The sequence below is a fragment of the Miniopterus schreibersii genome (assembly GCF_964146895.1).
Source record: "Miniopterus schreibersii genome assembly, chromosome: 17".
In the NCBI taxonomy this organism is placed as follows: Eukaryota; Metazoa; Chordata; class Mammalia; order Chiroptera; family Miniopteridae; genus Miniopterus; species Miniopterus schreibersii.
The window spans coordinates 11,497,152-11,516,806 of record NC_138117.1 but is presented as its reverse complement, the minus strand read 5'-3'; the positions used below and the strand labels follow the sequence as shown (position 1 = coordinate 11,516,806).

Below are 19,655 nucleotides of genomic sequence, written 5' to 3'. Positions count from 1 at the left end.
TGATATTTAATTTTCACCTAAATCAGATTTATTATAGATAAAAACCAAGACATGTAAGACATATCAGTGAAATGCAGGAAGGCCCAAACTGGTTTTTAGGACAATAAGTCCTGGCCTTATATTTTTTAAACATGTCTATATGCATGACATTCCAAGCATATAGAGTTTGGCTGGTCCTAAGACAAAGCAATATCCAGCTTCCAGGTAAAATAAATCTATTTGTTTTATTCCTGGCCAAAGCTTCGATGAGTATTGGTTACCATCCCCTTTATAATCTTTAGTAATTATCTGTCCAGTTGCATGGGCCAAACTTGCCATGTGGTGATTATTAATGGGTTAGCACTGGATGCACTCTATGTTTACCTAACTTGCATTATCGTATCATCTATATGAATACTGATAGCCATGCTCATGCAGACAGGAAACTAGGAAACCAGAAATAAAGCATAATAATGTATGGATTCACCAGTTAAAAAACACATCCAATAGGAGTTTTAAATAAATCATTTAAAAAGTTAGGGATCAGAAAGGCATTTTTAGGAGGTATCCTGCAATTTTTTCAGAGGAATTAATGAAATCCCAAATAGTTTTACATGTTTTACTGTTTAAAAGACTTATCTAATAAGTTACTTTTCTGTTTCTATGATTTTGTATCTATGTATTTATTCTAGCAATTTCCTGTGGGATTCCTAAAGCTCCAACAAATGGAGGACTACTCACAACAGACTACTTGGTGGGAACCCGAGTTACCTATTTTTGCCATGATGGATATAGACTGTCATCTAAGGAACTTACCACTGCCGTGTGTCAATCAGACGGAACTTGGAGCAATCATAACAAGACCCCTCGCTGTGTTGGTATGTGTGTTAAGGAAACTTCATCACTTGTATTTCTATTGGCGTCTTACATGATTTGAAATGGTATGTATTGTTTAAATTTTAGAACTAATCCCTGAAATCTTGAAGCGTGGTGTCTAAGAGGAAAAGGTAATTTAGCTATCCTACATAACAGAGTTTCATTTATTTTGTAAAAAGTCATTCATCAATCAACATGAGATTTAATGTGCAGGTCCTTAAAAAAATATTTTAGACTTTCATTAATAAAATTATATTTCAATATGTTCAGCCCTGAGTTTTATAAGGATAGAGAATGTTTGGTTTAAATCAGGTCTTTAATTTGTCTCTATATTAAATTATTTTTCATTTAGTACTAACATTAGCTGTGATTTCATTTAAAATGAGGGTTGTTAAATTATTTTCAACCTTAGCATAGGTGTCTAACAGTGTTTATACTTATGTTGAGCAAGTTTTGAATTAGTCACAGTTTATATCACAACTCTTGCATAAAAAGACCAATTCTCAGAAAACACATTTTCTCAAAATATAGTTCTTCCAAAACTTCTGAAGAAATAAGGGACTAAGATATGTTTCCATGTCTTACCTATTGTGACTAATGCTGCAATGAACATAAAAGTGCAGATATCCCTTTGAGATCCATTTCCTTTGGATATGTACCCAGAAGGGGGGTTGCTGAATCATATGGTAGTTTTGGTTTTAATTTTTTGAGGAAACGCTATACTGGCTGTATGTAAGTATTCCATAATGGCTGTACCCATTTAAATTCTCACCAGCTGCACAAGGCTTCCCTTATTCCACATTCTGCCCATTACACCTCGATAAAGCTGTACAAAGACTTGGAAGCTTGAAATAACAGGATGTGTTCAACTTCCAGTCATACCATCGAGCTGGGGGAGTGGAAAAGATTACATGGAAAGGAAAGAAACAGCGAGTGCTAAAGGACGTTGTGTGGCCCAGTAGTGAATGAATTAAGGCAGTGGTGATGCCGAGGATGGAACAGACATGAGATAAGAGGTAGAATACACATGACTGACTTATTCGCACTGATGTTCTTTCTCGGTTTTTTTATAGTTGTCACCTGTCCAAGCATCAATTCCTTTACCTTGGAACATGGAAGATGGCGAATTGTGAATGGCTCCCACTATGAATACAAAACCAAGGTAGTTTTCAGCTGTGACCCTGGTTATCACGGACTAGGTCCTGCTTCTATCGAATGCCTTCCTAATGGTACCTGGAGTTGGAGAAATGAAAGACCATATTGCCAAAGTAAGTACCCACTCTGCTCAACTTATTTCATAAGCTATCTTTGGTGATTGGTAGTTGCTTGGTGACTTCCTTTTCCAGACACACTAGTGCAACGACATAATAAATTTTAAGAGGTCATTTATTCTCATTACCTTTAACATTTTTCTAACTTATTTTTTATAAGTAAATGCTTATAAAAAAACACTGGCTTTGGATTCAGAAATCTGTGTTTGAACTTGGTCTGTCACTTACTACAACAACTAGAAAATGCTTATTGCATCCTTACAATTTTCTAGGCACTGCTTTTAGCTCCTTATATGTACTATTTTATTCCTTAGTTTCCATACTATAAATTAGTTAATATCATTATATTCATTTTATCAAAAGGAAACTGTGCCCCAGATTTTATCGTTTTACACGAGTCACAAAGCCTCTAAATGGTGGAGAAACAGAACTCAACCCAAGTAGTCTGACTACAACCCTATCTTCTAATCACTGTTATATGATGTTTATTCTTTTTAATGCAATTTTTTAAATTATAAAATTATGATAATGCCTATCTCATAGTTATTATAAAGATTTAATGGTATGATGTCTTCAACTATGTCAGATAGAACTTGATTTACAGCAAGAGCTCAGTAAACATTTATTGAATCAAATTGAACATATTATCTTTCTATTTCCATGCCTTCTTATAATATAAATGGCCAATGTCTAATGTAGATAAACTAACTAAACAGGATATTCAGATGAAATATCTCAAACTCCCTTTGAACTTCCTTCATTACATTTATCATTTACTTAGTGCCAGGAAATATGCTAGGCTGAAAATTCATCCTTTTATTTTGTATCCAACACAACTCTATGCCATCCATGGCACAGACACTGGTAATTTATAAATAAACTGATAAAGGAGTCAGAAGTGTAATGATGAATAAGAAGTTTAACATAGACAACTACCTATGTGTAGTAAGTACACAAGAACATAGTTTTATTCTACTTATTAATATTCTGTTTTGTAATTTATTTTTTTAATCTTCATGTAAACAGGATTTGGAGTTATGCTTTTTATTGATGACTTAAAATCTCAAAAATAGTTATCTAAATTATACTTGATATTCTAAAAGTATGACATTTATATTTGAAAATTCTTGCCCTATTCCTTAGGCTTTTCTCCCAGGATCTTTCTTTGCCTCCACTCTCATTTTTTTTTTTATTGTCATTTCATTAAAAAGGCACATAGCATAGAGATATTTCAAAGAGTAGGAAAAATGATCTACAACAGGAACATTAATCAGACATTCAACAAATGTTTGACTGCTTCGTTTGTGCTCAATCCTCTATGTAGAGGGTTTAATTGATCAATAAAATCAGGTCACTGCCCACACCTACAAATGGGGAGCAGCAACAAGAATCTAAAAAGTGCAATTCATTGAGAAAATGGAAAGTAATAATTTTTCTGGTCTACCGTTTTCTCATCATTTAAATTAAAATAATATATATTAGTATTATTAATATGAATAAATAGTCTAGCCACCTCAAAGGATTATTTGGAGATTAGTTCATACAATCAGTACATTTTAAGTTTTATATGCAGCTATTTAAAGTTTTTAAATTTTCTATTTGTCTATCTAATGACCATCAAAAGCCTGGAGCTGAAAGCCAGAGCTGGAGGCAGAATAAAGCATTAGGGGCTGATGGTTAAATATGGATTTGGAGTTAGACTGCTGGGTTTACATTTTCACTTAGCTATTTACAGGTTGTGTAACCTTATTACTTAATTTTTATGTGCCCATATCCTAATGTGTACAGTTCAGATAATGGCAGCATCTACCTCAGAGTTCTTTTGAGAATTACGTAAGTGAAAAGACTAGTAATAGGGTCTGGTACAAAATAAGGACTCAGTAAACATAATTTATTATTATTTTTTCTAGGAAGAGACTTCATTTGTAGTCTTTAAATATGACACAGTCATAAGAGCTGGGTTCTGAATGACCTACCAAGGCAGTTAATCTCTCCTCTTCAATTTTATAACATACAAACACAATGTGAAACAACATTACATGTAACGGTTCTTGTGAGAACCAAATATTTCACATATAAAGCATTCTTTATCAACTGTAGGACCCTCAGCAAAAATTAACCATAATTACTATCTTAGCATTGTTTAGATGATGAAGAAATTTGGCTCAGGTAAGTCAAAGGCATTGCCCAATGTCACCGGATAAGTCAAAGAAAGATTTTGTGACTTTTTTCCCCCCTCTACATCCTGCTCGAGTTACCAAGTTGGCTGAACAAAAGATGCAAATAAAAGAGCTTCATCACATCTCCCTATAACTTAGAAGAATTTATGGGAACTTAAAGGGGATCAATTTTAAAGTATGTCATCTATTTTCTCTGCATTTTCACATTCATTCAAACGTGGTTTGCAGATGTCCCTTTCAATGTAAATATGTCAAGTCCTAGGGAATTCAAATGTTAAAAGCATGGTTTTGTTACAACTGTATGTCGACTATGTGTTAAAGAGTTTTCGTTGTTTTTATTGTTTTGAAGTTATCTCCTGCGGAGAACTGCCTACACCTCCGAATGGAAATAAGATTGGGACCCAGACCTCGTATGGCTCGACAGCCATCTTCACGTGCGACGCGGGGTTCGTCCTGGTGGGCTCTGCGGTGCGGGAGTGCCTCTCTTCAGGCCTCTGGAGCGGATCTGAGACCAGATGCCTCGGTACACATTTTTAAATCATTTTCACCAAACTTTTTACCTCCCCTCTGGAAAAGAGGAAAGTTTTATTCACTCAGGAAGGATGCTAAAGAAATCAGAAAATTTTTAACTTTAAAAATGTCTCATGGTAGAAAAACTATTAAACAGATGCCTGGGAAAGTTAATCAACTAGTAGGACAAATGAGACTCTCGTCTTTAAGGAGAGATGCATTGTCTGCCAGGCATGGTGACAATAAAAAGGGGAAAACTAATTGCTGAAAGTTCCATGTCTGCAGACTCAGCTGGATTAATCGTAGCAATGAATTCATTCTAAACCATAGTCAGTTCTTTCGCCTATTTGCTTAAGGTAATGACCAAAGAAGAAAAACAATATCCACATTTAAATATCTTTCTGCCTTTTTATTTTACAATTTCAACATGCGTGATATTGCTTTCTATTAAAACTTTCAAAATATATTTTTTTCAAACCTGATTCTAGGGCAAATAGGATTTTTCCCCCCACTAAGTTTCTTTGAATTTATTATAAAAAAAACTGCAGTAAAAGAAAATGGACTAGCCCTGACCAGGTATCTCAGTTGGCTGGAGTGTCGCCCAGTGCACCACAAAGGTCCGAGGTTGGATTCCCACGCTGGGCACATACCTAAGTTTCGGGTTCGACCCCTCATCGAGTCAAGTATGGGGGGCAACCAATAGACGCTTCTCTCACATCGATTTTTCTTTCTCTCTCCTCTGTCTCTCTCCCCCCCCCCCCCTAAAAATCAATAAAAACATATTCTTGGGTGAAGATTAAAACGAAAGAAAGAAAAAAAGACAAGAAGAACGGAGCTATCTATTTATTTTTATAAATTCTCTTTTATTATTAAAATAATATTATGATTTATGCCATGTCTCTTTTTTCAAATATTTCAATAATATTTTTAATATTAAGAGAATGGTATGATTTATACCTTATTTTCTCTAAAATGGCATCAAGACATGACAGCCAGTATTGATTTAGGTATCATAAAGTTCTAATTATTCACTTGTCGGCTAGGAGCATGCATAATCTTTTTGTTTATTAATTTAAAATTGCTGGTTTTTATGAACAGGGTATGGCTAAATTTGTACTATATTTCCTTTGTAAATTTTACTATTTAATAATATGATGCATGGCAGAAACGTCTGCATTTTAGCAATTAAATGCACATCATTTTGCTAATAAACTTGAAAATTATTCATTCTGTTGGGTACATAAAGGTATCTTACAATATTTTAATTTGCATTATGTTGATAACTACTGATGTAGTGCAGTTTCTTGGTCTTATTAGCCATCTGTAAATATCCCTTTGTGAAGTGGTAAAATATATTTTATATTGAATTGCCTTTTATTATGAACTGTAGGAGTTCTCTATTTATTCTCATTGCAAGGTCTTCATCATTATGTGTTTTCTGAATATTTTCTCCCAGCCTGTGACTTGTATGTTCGTTTCACAATGGTATCTTTTGATATACAGAAGTTTTAAGTTTAGATAAAGTTTATCTAATCGTTTTGTTTTTTTCTTTCTGGTTATTGCTTTCTGTATCTTGTTTAGAAAACCTTTGCTCAGCCATAAGTCACAAAGATTTTCTTTCATGTTTCCCTCTAGAAATTTTATAGTTTTGGTCTTACTTTTATATCTATGATTTATTTTTAAGTTGTTGCTGTAGGCATTCCAAAGTAAGGTGGAGGTGGTGTGGGGTGTGTGTGTGTGTGTGTGTGTGTGTGTGTGTTTCCCCAAGAAGGATATTTGGCACTGTTTATAAAATGTATTTTATGTCTTGAAATTTTATATGTCAGTTCTACAAATTTGTTCTTAATTTTCAAGACAACTTTGGATACTCTAGAGCCTCTGTAGTTTCATAAAACTTTTATAATTAGCTTATTAATTTTTATTTTTAAAAATGCCAGGTAGGTTTCAATCAGGATTGTATTGAATCTATAGATCATTTGTGGAGAATTGGCATCTAATTCCCAGATTTATGCATCTTTTTTCTTTCTTTGTATTAATGATTTGCAATGGATAGGGCCAATTAAACAATGTCAAATTGAACTGTTATTGGTGGGGTCACCTCCATGTCCCCACCTGTCACTGGTGGGAGTGGGCTTCTTGTATTGCCACAGGAATAAGAATTTCTTGAGGCCCCATGGTAGGAAGTGGTATCATAGAAAGCTTTTTATCTGTGGAATTAAACCCCTGGGTTTCCAACATCTCACCTCCCTCTGTCCCACCATGGAAAAAGTCCCACTTTTTTTCAGTAGGACTAAGATCAAAGACACTGCCCGGAGCGTCCATTCCGTATTGAAGCACAGTCCAGTGCAGCATCTGGCTTGCCTCGCTTGTGTCCCCAGCTGCAGTCCGTTGCATGTGGGGTCTGCATGGCTATGGGCCATGCCCCTTCTAGGGACACATGGCTATGGAGGGACCATGGGCTAGTGCAAGAAAGCATGAATGAAGCGAGAGAAACAAGAGAGAGGGAATTCCTTTGTCTGGGGATTATGAATTCCCAAATTTTTTCAGGCTTGCATTGACTACACCACTCTGGCCAATGATCTTTGTTCCCAGGTTAGACTGACAGGCAAGCAACTCCCCTAGTCTTTCCGACCTCACTGCACTTGAGCCCATCTCCCCCTTCCCCCAGTGATTGGCAGGGAATGGATAGGCGTTCCCTGGGGAGTGTGAAATTGCAGCTCCCCGGTAAAGCTGTCCATATGACCATGCTTATAATGCCTGGCCTCCCCTTTGCTCCTTTCCTATTATTAATATTAGCTAGCGAGTTATAATGATAACAGAACTGGTAAAAGTGGACATTCTTGTTTTTCCCCCTGTATCATGAGTAAAGAATTCAACATTTCCATAAAAATGATGTTAGCTGGGGGTCTTTTTTTTTTTTTTAAATATATCTTTATTGATTTCAGAGAGAGGAAGGGAGAGGGAGAGAGAGAGAGAAACATTAATAATGAGAGAGTCATTGATCGAGCCCACAACCCGGGCATGTGCCCTGGCTGGGAATCAAACCGCAATCTCCTGGATCCTAGGTCAATGCTCAACCCCTGAGCCACGCCGTCCAGGCTGGAGGTCTTTTTTTAGATGCCTTTTAGTGTTCTGAGATTCAATTTCCAACACCAAGCAATGTTCTAGAGTAGACACTAGTTGAGTGCCCTACTATTCAACTCAATTCTGACACTATCTACCTGGAAATAGCATCAGACCCTACAAGTTAAGGGTTTAGTCCTAGAGGATTGTTCGATATCCCCACTTCAGATGCCAGTCACAATCCCAGGTTATTACTTATGATTCTGAAAGACCAGCTATAGATTGGGGGTTCCAACAACTTCATTCTTGGGTTTGATTAATTTGCTAGAGTGGCTCACAGAACTGAGAAACATTTTACTTGTTAGCTCACCAGTTTGTTATAAAAGGATATAAGTCAGGAACAGCCATAGGGCAAAATATGTGGGAAGGGCTTGGAGCTTCCTTGCGCTCTAGGTTCACCACTCCGCCCTAATCCCTCCTGTTCACCAACCTGGGAAGGAAGCGCTCTGAACCTTGTTTTTTTGTGTGTTTTTATGGAAGCTTTATTGCAAAGGCATTGTAGATTAAATCATTGGCCGTTGGTGATTAATTCAACCTCTAGCCCCTCTCCCCACCCTGGTGAAGGGGGTGGGACTGAAATTTTAAACCCTCTAATCACATGGTAGATTCTACTGGCAACAAGCCAGGCCCTTAGGTGTTGACCAAAAGTCACCTATTTAACAAAACAAAAGATGCCTTTGTTGCTTTCATCTCTCAGATTATTCTAAGGGTTTTAGGAGCTCAGTGCAAGAAAAGGTAACCAATACCAAATATGTATTTACTATATAAGTCACAGTATCACAGATGTCTTTATCAGGTTGAAAATTTTTCTTATATACCTAACTCGTTGTCAGCTTTCATCATGTACGGGTATTGAGTTTTGCCAAATGTTTTTTATTCATCTATTAAAATAATCATGTATTATTTTCTCCTTTACTCTTCAATATGGTATATTACAGTGGTTGATTTTGCATCTTAAACCAACTGTTCATTTCTGGATAAACCCCAGATATGCTGTATTATTTATGTGTGTTTCTAGACTGATGTTCATAAAAGACTTAGTTGTTTTCATGTGTCTTTTCCGGGGTTGTTACTGTAGCTGTGATTGCCTCATAAAACAAGTTAGGGTATGATTCTTTTCTATTTGATTGAATTTACCAGTGAGAATGTCTGAGCCAGTGTTTTTCATGGAAAGGGTTTTAAGGATACAAATTCTTTTAATAGATAAAAGGATTATTCAAATTGTCTATTTTATTTTGGGTTCATTTTGGTATGATGTCATTTTCAAAGAATTTGTCTTCTTCTGAGCTATTAAATGTACTGGCATAACGCTGCTTTTTATAGTTTCTTGTAATTTTATTTTCTGTAAGCTTGCAGGGATATCACTTCATTCATTCCTGGTTTTGGTAAACTTATTCTCTCTAATTTTATGTTGATAGGATTAGCTAGGAGTTTTACAACTTTGTTTCTGTTTATAAGGAAAGAATTTTTAGTTTAGATAAGATACTCTATAGTTTTTTCTGTTTTATTATTTTCTTGATTTCTTTGTCTTTAATATAGTCTTCCATCTACTTACTTTAGCTTTATTTTCTTTTATTTTGCTCCCCATTTTTATCTTCTTAAGGTAGAATCTTAGGTCACTGATTATATATCTTCCTTTCTAATAAAAGTACTTAATGCTATAAATTTCCCCACTGGGCACTGCTTTATCCGTATTTCTCAAATTTTGATGTAAAATTTAAATTTGTATCTAGATTAAAATTCAAATCTCTGCTAGACTCAAGCGCTACTAGAAGTGTTTTCTTTTTGTGTGTGTGTGTTTTTTTTAAATTTCCTATACTTGGCATTTTACTGAGTATCTTATGTCATATAATCATATTTGCATTATATGTGTCATGTTTCTAAGTAAACTTCAAAAATTTAGTAATATTACATATGTATATAGATACACAAATAAAATGTAGATCACAGTATTAAAAATATTACTTTTGGACCCATTTCAGCGGGTCACTGTGGAATTCCAGAGCTTATTGTGAATGGTCAAGTCATTGGAGAAAATTATGGATACAGAGACACAGTTGTTTATCAGTGTAATCCTGGTTTTCGATTGATTGGCTCTTCAGTGAGGATATGTCAACAGGATCACAACTGGTCTGGACAACTCCCATCCTGTGTGCGTAAGTAAGCACAGCAGAAGTAATGAGAGACCTCTGTTCTCCTGCCGTTACCAGTAATTATCAGTAATTTTATATAAGCACACACACACACACACATATGCACGTATGTATATATATAAATATATAGGGTGTCCCAAAAAATATATACACACTTTTTCCTGATAGTTCAATTGATGTTTCTTTCTTTTCAGATTTAACCCATTGGAATTAATAATTATTCAAAGTGTGTATACACTTTTAGGGACACCTATATATACATACATATATTTAAAGACAAAGACATAAACTAAGTTCTCACAATTTATTTTTTTTACTTCTGTGCCCTAATCTTTAAAGTGAGGTATATTCGGAAGTATATAAAGCCATCTATTATGAAAGTGGAAGAAAATAAGAAACTGTCTATTATTTACATTTTATCAGAAAGACAAGAAATTAAATTCTGCTATTCTAGTATTTAATAGAAATATATAATAGATTATAAAATATTTAAAAGTGTGTTATCCAACACACTTTGTGCTATTTTTAAATTCACAGAAAATTATTTAGCCATATGTAATTTTGGAATTGTTTTAATACAATAACTCACTAGTCAACAAATATCTATCTGATCTTTTAAGTTAATTTAGTTATGAATTCACACATGAAGAATAAAATGGATTTTAAAATAATACATTTTTATTATTATTCTTTAAGTATACTTGCTGTGCTTTGCGGTTGCTATATAGCTTTGCCCATTGTGCATTTATTCTGACTATTAAAATCAGAATATGGTTGGATATTGATAATTCTATTACTTTTTGTTACCCCACTGAGTCCCCAGCTGTACATAGTGTTTCCCATCGTAATATATACTGTTTTGGACCTGAGAGTCAATTATCAATGTGTTTCTTATTTTTTCTCCTAATATTTTCATTCCCAATTACACTGACATTTACATTAAAACTGATGTTAGAAAATGAGAATGAACACTGCAAGTATGTTGTAATTATAACATGATAGAATCATACAATAGAGATTTTGGAAGATTCAGATAAATAATGCATGGGACTTCTAGTGTGGGTTCACAGAAAATATTTAATTTATTCTGTAACTAATCATACCCATATGTATAAATTTCATCATTGTCGATTTTTATCCAATCAACAGAAACGCATTGGAATTCTAGTTTCATAAAAAATGCTCTTTTGTGATTAGATTTAATAGGATAATACAGCATATATTTAACAATTAAAATTGCTTTGCTAAGGTGTGTCTGATGACTTATAAACAGCAAAATGATGCTTGGGCCCTGCCTAGATTTTCCCCCCTTTCATTTATATTCAAGCATAGCCAACTAATACCACTGTTTTTCTTGTTGAATAATTGAGACTATAAATGAAAATTGGCGCTTGGGGTAAAACTTTTTCTTTATCGATAATTTTAACAAGACTAAGATGCAGTAAAATTTCCAAATGAGTAGGTTGACATTAGGTACACAGCTGCAGAGTAACTGCTCTCGGGTCCTTTCGAAAATATTCAAAGTGACTATGGTTTTTCACTGCACCCAATTATGAAGGACTGTTATTGGAGTTGCTCTGATTAATAGAGTGAGATGATGTGGTGAAACAGTTCATGGAAATACAGAGTGTTTGGGGAAAGCCAGCACTACATAAAATCAGGAATGGAGCTGTAACACTAAAAGGATCTAAATAATTCATTAATTGATACCATTATTTACAAACATAATTGTGCTAAATTATCAAATATCAATTGTGAAAAAAATAAACCAGTAAGAATTCTAACACAGCATCATTTTTTATGGTTCACATTTTACAGTCACTTTAAATTATTCTTCCAACATACCTTTGCTTATCAATCTATTATTTGTAAAAATTGATTGTATAAATATTAAAACAAATAATTTTATAGTTAAATACAAAAAAAACCCACCTTCAAGTATCTTCCAGTTCTTGAGTGGAAACGGAGAACTGGTTCAGTCCCATTCCTTTCTGCTCCTAACTACTGACATGAACTTCAGGCAGTCCCAGATTTTAAAATTTCAGTATTCTTCCCTAAAAAAAATAGAGAGAATAAAAAGGTACTGTGAAACTATAAACATCTGTGCACCACTTACATAAAGGTATCACAATAATAAATAACAGTCTACTTGTTAATATAATATTCCTCTTACAGTGGATTATTTTGGCATTCTAAATTGCTCCTTTACATTAGTAAAAGTACTTTAGATATATTTTCACATAAAAGTTCTCTTCTTTTTACGTTGCTGGAAATGATTAAGGGTACTTGTCATGTGATTACTGATAACCAGATATTGTTTTGTGCTTCCCCTGCCCCCACTTACTGCTATTAGCTGTCAGCTGTGGTCACCCTGGTAGCCCAATTTATGGCAGAACAAGTGGAAATGGATTCAACTTTAATGATGTGGTGACGTTCTCTTGCAATATCGGGTATCTCATGCAAGGGCCAACAAAGGCACAGTGTCAGGCCAACAGGCAGTGGAGCCATCCTCCACCCGTGTGCAAAGGTAAGAGCCTAACTCTGACCCAGCTTAGAGCATGGTAATAACGCGTCTGGGCAAATGTAGGCGATAACATTTGAAGCAGCTGGGACAGAGCCGTGGAAAGTTTCCAGCTAATAAAACAAAAAAATTTAGTGTTGATGTCATCTCATTAGCAATGCTTTCCACCTTTCTCACTTTTTAACTCATTTTTTAATTTAAAACTGGCAGCTTTCTTCAATTGCTTAACTTTATCATCTTGTACCTATTTTATGACTGCATATAAAAAGTCATTAAGATTGTTTTATCTCCAATTTACTCCATAATTAATAGAATTTGCCTTTGGCATTTATTTTTTTCCATATTTTTAGAAAATGTTTGAGGCCTGAATTATAATGATACCCATACTGGGGGTTAATTTATTGTTTTCTATATAGAAATAGATTAAAGAGAATTTTTTGTTTGTGTTTTTCCATTTTGCAAAGAAGTATGGTATACTTCATATTGTCTGATAAAATACAACCAAATCATTATAATCTTTACATATTTTTATGGTTCAATTATGTTTAAAAGGTATTTTAAAAATCTGTACTCAGCATAATGCTTATAGAGTTGCTATTGTTAAAAAAAATTGCAAAAATAAGTTTTTTTCTATATCTTACAGAAATATTCTATATTTTAACCACACATTTTATTTCATTAGCTTATATAGTCAACATGTTAATTTTATTTCTGTAATCTTTAATTTGCTTAAGTTTACCTTTGAAACTAAATTTCTGAATTTCTTATAGAAATCTATGTGGGTTACCCTTTTAAATTTTTTCATTTGTTTAGTGGTGAACTGTTCTGATCCTGGAATTCCAGCCAATTCCAAAAGAGAAAGTAAAATAGAACATGGGAATTTCACCTATGGGACCGTTGTGTTCTATGACTGCAATCCTGGGTATTTTTTATTTGGATCTTCAGTTTTGATATGCCAACCAACTGGACAGTGGGACAAACCTTTACCAGAATGTATCAGTAAGTAGATAATGTGAATTATTCCTTGAGAAAAGGCCATGTAAGCAACATGGATATTTATTGTCTTATAAAACATCTAGAGCTATATATCAGAAGGATTTTGGTTTTGATTGTTATTTTAATTTTCTTTTTGATGTTATTGTTTCATTGTTTTGAAACTACACTTCCCTATATTGTGCCAATTCAATGCCCAGATGTTATTCTTATTAATATTAATGTGCTCACAATCTTTCTATCAGTCTTTGACTTTGAACTTTGATAGAGCAGATAACATACATCATCTTTCACCTCAATGAACATTTAGTGAGTATTTTGTTAAATGTTATGTTGGAACTGTAGAATATAAATAAGATAAATTATAGCAGATATGCATATCGTTATGTGTAGTGAGAAAATAGTTTAACAGAAATAAATGAAAATTATGTGCGGACATAGGGAAGTGAACATGAATTCAGGAATCCAATCAGTTGATCTCAAATATAGCTACATTCCTCAAAGAGTTGGTGAATCTTGGACATGGTAAGAAGAGAACCTTTGTAGATTGAAGGTGTAGTGTGTCAAGAAATCACTGTGTGAGTAATTTTGGGTTATGCTTAAATTTTGAATTATAAAATTATTTTATGATGATGTTTTATTTAGAGGCCCTTTCTTCACATTCATGGGGTGGGATATTTTGAAAATTCCATGATATCATTCGTGCACTGATGAATAAGCAAAATTTTATGCAATGTCTACTCAATTTCAGATTCGATGCAAATAATTAAGTCAATTATTGATCCTTTGCTTAAAGTGTATTTGACTTTCTTATTGTACACTGACTGGCCTAATAGTTTGACTGATTTAGTTACTTGGCCTTATATGGCTATAACATTAAAGATAAAATATTTTGTAGGACCTGTAAACGTGATTTTCAGATTTTTGTTCTCTCATATACTCTTTTGCCTTTCTTTATTTCATACAGCACTCCCTGGTAGTGTGCTAAATTCTCAAGGGGTTTATTACATTTATGTCCCTTGTGTGCTGTTTAATACTCTAGAGTCTTATTGCATTCAATATTTTTGTTAATCCTCACCTGAGGATATTTTTTCCTTTAGAGAGAGTGAAAGGGAGGGAGGGAGGGGGAGGAAGAGAGATACAGAAACATAGATGTGAGAGAGAAACGTCAGTCGGTTGCCTCCCACACAGGCCCCAACTGGGGCCGAGGATCTAACTTGCAACCCAGGTAAGTGGCCTAGAATCTGGGACCCTGCATTGCATGGGCTGATGGCCTAACCACTGAGCCACACCAGCCAGGCATGTTCAACACTTTTCTCAAGTTACATTTAAAAGGGGGCTCAGTAAGTTCCCAAACTACCTCTAGGTTATAAAGAAAATTCTGCAGCGTATTGACATCTGCTTCTGCTGTGCTCAGCAGTGCCTTGGGTAACAAGCCACTGAGTATTTTCTTTGTAAAGCATAATTGATTTATTAATGACTGGGATGGAATTATTCTAAACTGCATATTAAATTGTGTCACAGACTCACTTTTACTCCTTGACTTTCACCCCCAAAGTTCTTCCCTTTTAATTGCTGTGTGGGTCCACTTTGAATCCTACTGGCATCCTGCGCCCTTAGTTAGCCAGCCCACATGCACTCTTCTCCCTAACTTACACTTCCTTACATAGAAACGTATGTCCTTCAAACCCGTGCACATATGCATATGAACACGCACTCACCACCCCCATCCATGCAGACTCAGTCACTCAGTCACTTACACTCGCTTACAGTGTCCCCCTTAAACTCATGCTCAGCGTGAGTGGCACAAGAGAATTGCTCCTAATACTGCAACTTCCATTTTATTTTTTAAAAAGTCAGGTTTCACGTAGATGTTTGATTTCTGGAGACTGTACATATTTGAACAGATCATTTGCTTTTGGTTTATTTTGTAGACAGTTGGTGCACGTTGTTCGATAGGAGATATAAAAAAATGTTATATTCAATAATTATGTATTGTAGTGGTTGACTGTGGACACCCCGGCGTCCCTCCTAACGCAGTCCTGTCCGGTGAGAAGTACACCTTTGGGTCCACTGTTCACTATTCCTGCACAGGAAGGCGCACCCTGCTGGGCCATTCGTCCAGGACCTGCCAATTGAATGGCCACTGGAGCGGGTCGCAACCTCACTGCTCAGGTACCACCTGGAAAATCCGACAGTGTGTGTTGGAAATTCCATTATTAGCATTATTATTATTATTATTATTAGAAATATGTACACAAGTGATAAAATAATACATTTGTTTTGTAAAAATCTGAGAGAAGCTGTAACATTATTTATACATTTATTGGAATACTTCTTAAGGTAGTATAAATTGAGAGCATAAATTGATACTAATCTTGTAGATGGTAAATTACAGATACATATTTTGAATTGTGTTGTGGCTAATGCAAAGAATGGAGTGGTTCTAGAATTCTGCTTTGCATAAAGTGCTTATTGTGTTCATTAAAGTGGTGAACTACTGAAGTTTATGTAGCTATTCTATTTTAGCAGATTCCAAATAAAATTTTCCCCAGAAGGCGTTGTTATTTCAGTGATTTTCTGTTAGAATTTATGTCCATTAAACTTTCAAAACAATTCATTGCTTAATAGCATACTTTAAAGTAAAGGCTTAAATTTTTAAATTAAATTAATCCAAGTTTTATGAAAGATATTTCTCTTTCCTTTCTTTTTTATTAATAGGCAGCATATAACTTGGGAGTTTCTATAGCCCCTCAGTGCTCTATTATTAATATCTTAGGATAAGTGAATATTAAGGCTATTTTTAATACATAATTTGTTTGCAGTATGTTTAATAAATTTTTTTGAGCTCTTTAACGCTTTTATTCAAAATGTCAGTTAAGTTTTAGATCTGTAATGTCTCTATATCTGATACTATTTATTCTTTTTGTTTCACCCATTAACCAGATAGCAGTGCTTATTTTTCTGCCTGTGTTTTTATTTATATATTTTTCATTATCTTTGTGTTATTTTATATCTGTGCAGAGCATGGCGAACACTTATTAGGAGGTTTTTTTTACATTGTTTTGCATTTACGGGTAAACGTTAAATGGTTACTTATTTCAGAATCTGCTTGTAACTAGTGGTTAATCCTTATGAAGTAATTTTATGGGCCCTCAAATTTAATCTATAAACATTTAAAACTATCAGATGAGTAATTATACATAAAGTCATAAATGTACACACATACACCCCAGTGTATTTGGAAACTGCTACTGAATTGATCGAACAACGAAGAGATTGTCAGTAATTAGAAAATTCAGAGAAGGGAACAGGCAAACCACCAAAACCATTTTTTAAAATTTTAGTTTTATAAACCCATTGTCATACATAGTACTGTGAGTTATAAATTTTCCAATAACCTGATTATCCACCAAGTTCTCAAAATACTAACAAAATGACATTAACATATTTAATAGGTTCAGGTATCACTGATAAGGAAAATAACACCACATCCAGCGACCACTTTCTTTTCAATTTACGCTTTTTCTTATGACTGGACTCAGATGGGACACCTGAATTCTGATTTTACTCAGTCAACTTACCACGCTACAAACAAATGCACAAAACCCACGACTATAAGAACGTTGGATAAAATCATGAGCCTAGTAAATGCTTCTTGAAGGAAATTAACTTGTACTGCACTGAATTACAGGTGATGCTACTGGAACATGTGGGGATCCAGGCACCCCCGGTCATGGTTCTAGGCAGGAGAGCAATTTCAGAACCCAAAGTTCTGTACATTTTGCTTGTGATACTGGTTATATCCTTCATGGCTCAGAAGAAAGAAGATGTTTAGCCAACGGCAGTTGGACTGGAAGGCAGCCAGAATGCAAAGGTAATCTCGAGTAGAAATTAAATATATTGAAATTGCTGGAATTTAATGTGTACCCAAGTTCAATTTGTTAGTACTAGTGAAATTGCCTTACCCATCCTTTTTACCCCCAACCATGGAACAAAAGCAGTAGTATTCCAGTTTTACTGACAGCATCCTATATATGATAGGTAATAATTATAAAGAAATATCTCTCATGGGTCATTTATATACAAACATTGTTCACATCTTAGCAAACATCTGGATTGGAAAGTTAAACATATTTGTAAAAAAGGTTTATTTTTTCCCCCCTTTATCGCAGTACTCCATTGTAGACACTGTCAGGGAAAAAAGTAGGTTGTTCTTACATCAACATTACCTGGAGACCTGTTTTAGTTTTTAGGTTTGTAGAAATGGAAAGACGTAGAAAGATGCCTAACTGTTAACGAGATTTTTATTTAGAGATTACATTGTTTGTAACTAGAATATAATGGGAAAGTATCCAGTTACTGAACTTTATAAAAGAAAGATGCCCTAATTGTTATTTAAGTAAGGAGACTAAGATTATAAAACAGCATGCATAGTGTAGCTCTACTTTTAAAATTGGTAATATTTCACTATTGTGTACTCTTGGCTTTGCACAGTGCCTGAAATAAACATCAAAATGAATATATATTCATATTTATGTATACATAGATGTATAAATATTTTATCAACTTATTTCTTGGTGTACTTATAGAAGATCTTTAATCTCTTCATCATTTATTTTTATCTTTTAAGAGAAGTCACCTTGATAAAAAGAAAAAAAAATGGTACCATAATTTAAAAATATATATTACCTCTAAAAATATATAAGGCAAACATGAAATACTCTTTCTATAATGTGTCAGACACACACACACACAAATCAATCGACAGAAACCTATTTTGTTTAAGCCATTTCCCAGCCTGCGTGGGACCCAGAGCTCTCAGCCTTTGCTGTTGGAATCTCCCGAGGAACTTGCTCTAGGTGGAGATGTGCCGCTGACTAGCTGGGGGCCTTGGACAAGCAGCTTGTTCTCCGTGCGTCAGCTCCCAGCCAGGAAATGGTGTTGATGTTACTATCGGCTAATAGCATCTGTTGGGAGGCTAAAAGCTCCTGGAAAGGTGGTGGCTGCCATAGGGAGTTATCAATGAATGTCCCGTGTCCTTTACGTTAGGGTGGGCCGGCTGACAGCTGAGAAATGACTCTCGCTAGGAGAGTGGCCTTGTCAGCTAACACCAAACACAAGCGGGCTGTGCTCACAGGCACCAAAAAGCCCCTCTTCCCCCAAGTGTCCGCATTACAGAGGCAAAGTCCGCAGCTTCTCTCCAGTGTGTCCACCGAGCTCTCGGCCCTGACTCCTGATGGGTGACGCACTTGCCTCTTGTCATTTAACGTTAATTTCACTTGTGTTTAATTCAAGTAATCCTCTGGGTAAGAAAAACCCGTGTACTAAGTGTGGAGGAATTAGAGACAAGAGGACAGGAGTGACAGCGCGATTTGTCCGTATTGTAAACTACCCGCAGTGGAGTTCTTAATTTTTATTGTGCAAATAAAATGGCCCGAGCCTGGGGTCCCTATTTCAAAATGCAAATCACCTGATGTTGTAAAACCCGATAATACTTTTCAAGTCCTTCTCGGATTCTTTCAAGACTGTGGATCATGACACATAAATAAATATGAACAGATTGTTGTTTTAAGCAGGTGCTAATGAATATAGGAGAGAATCATTACTCTGGACAACAGAAGTAAAACATTTTTAATATATCATAGGTTCTCCTGAAAATATTACCTAGAGTTTGATCATGTTTTAATAGTTTAAAATGTGTAAGTCTCCTGTCTACACACACACACACACACACACACACAGAAACATGCAGCACCACTTTAAAGGAAGGAGAGGCAGAATTAAATATATAAGATGCAGCAAATGATATAGCTGGTACTTTCTGAAACTATAGTTACACTTTATATTCATAAAGGTAGCTTTAAATTCTTGTGTTACAACAAAGTTTAGTAATACATTTGACATCGGCTTGCTTTGAAGATATTTAAAAATTTACTATGATATTGATGGCAAATAGTCAAACAGTGTAGAGGGTAATCATAGAAGGCATTGTGTTTGTGATTCCTGTTTATGACATGTTGAAAACTTAATGAAAATCATTTCCAGA

General features: G+C 34.8%; 1 protein-coding gene across 1 annotated transcript in view; it reads left to right on the top strand.

Moving 5' to 3' along the window:
* The window catches only part of CSMD3 (CUB and Sushi multiple domains 3), a gene marked incomplete at its 5' end in the record, with an annotated part of 553,604 nt that overhangs the window by 501,936 nt on the left and 32,013 nt on the right, over window positions 1–19,655 (top strand). The window contains 8 exons of the mRNA XM_081116493.1: window positions 672–857; window positions 1,929–2,123; window positions 4,656–4,829; window positions 9,922–10,095; window positions 12,446–12,619; window positions 13,427–13,612; window positions 15,608–15,781; window positions 17,301–17,483. Of these exons, the coding sequence (XP_080972619.1) occupies window positions 672–857; window positions 1,929–2,123; window positions 4,656–4,829; window positions 9,922–10,095; window positions 12,446–12,619; window positions 13,427–13,612; window positions 15,608–15,781; window positions 17,301–17,483 (1,446 nt within the window). The remainder of the gene's footprint in view (window positions 1–671; window positions 858–1,928; window positions 2,124–4,655; window positions 4,830–9,921; window positions 10,096–12,445; window positions 12,620–13,426; window positions 13,613–15,607; window positions 15,782–17,300; window positions 17,484–19,655) is intronic.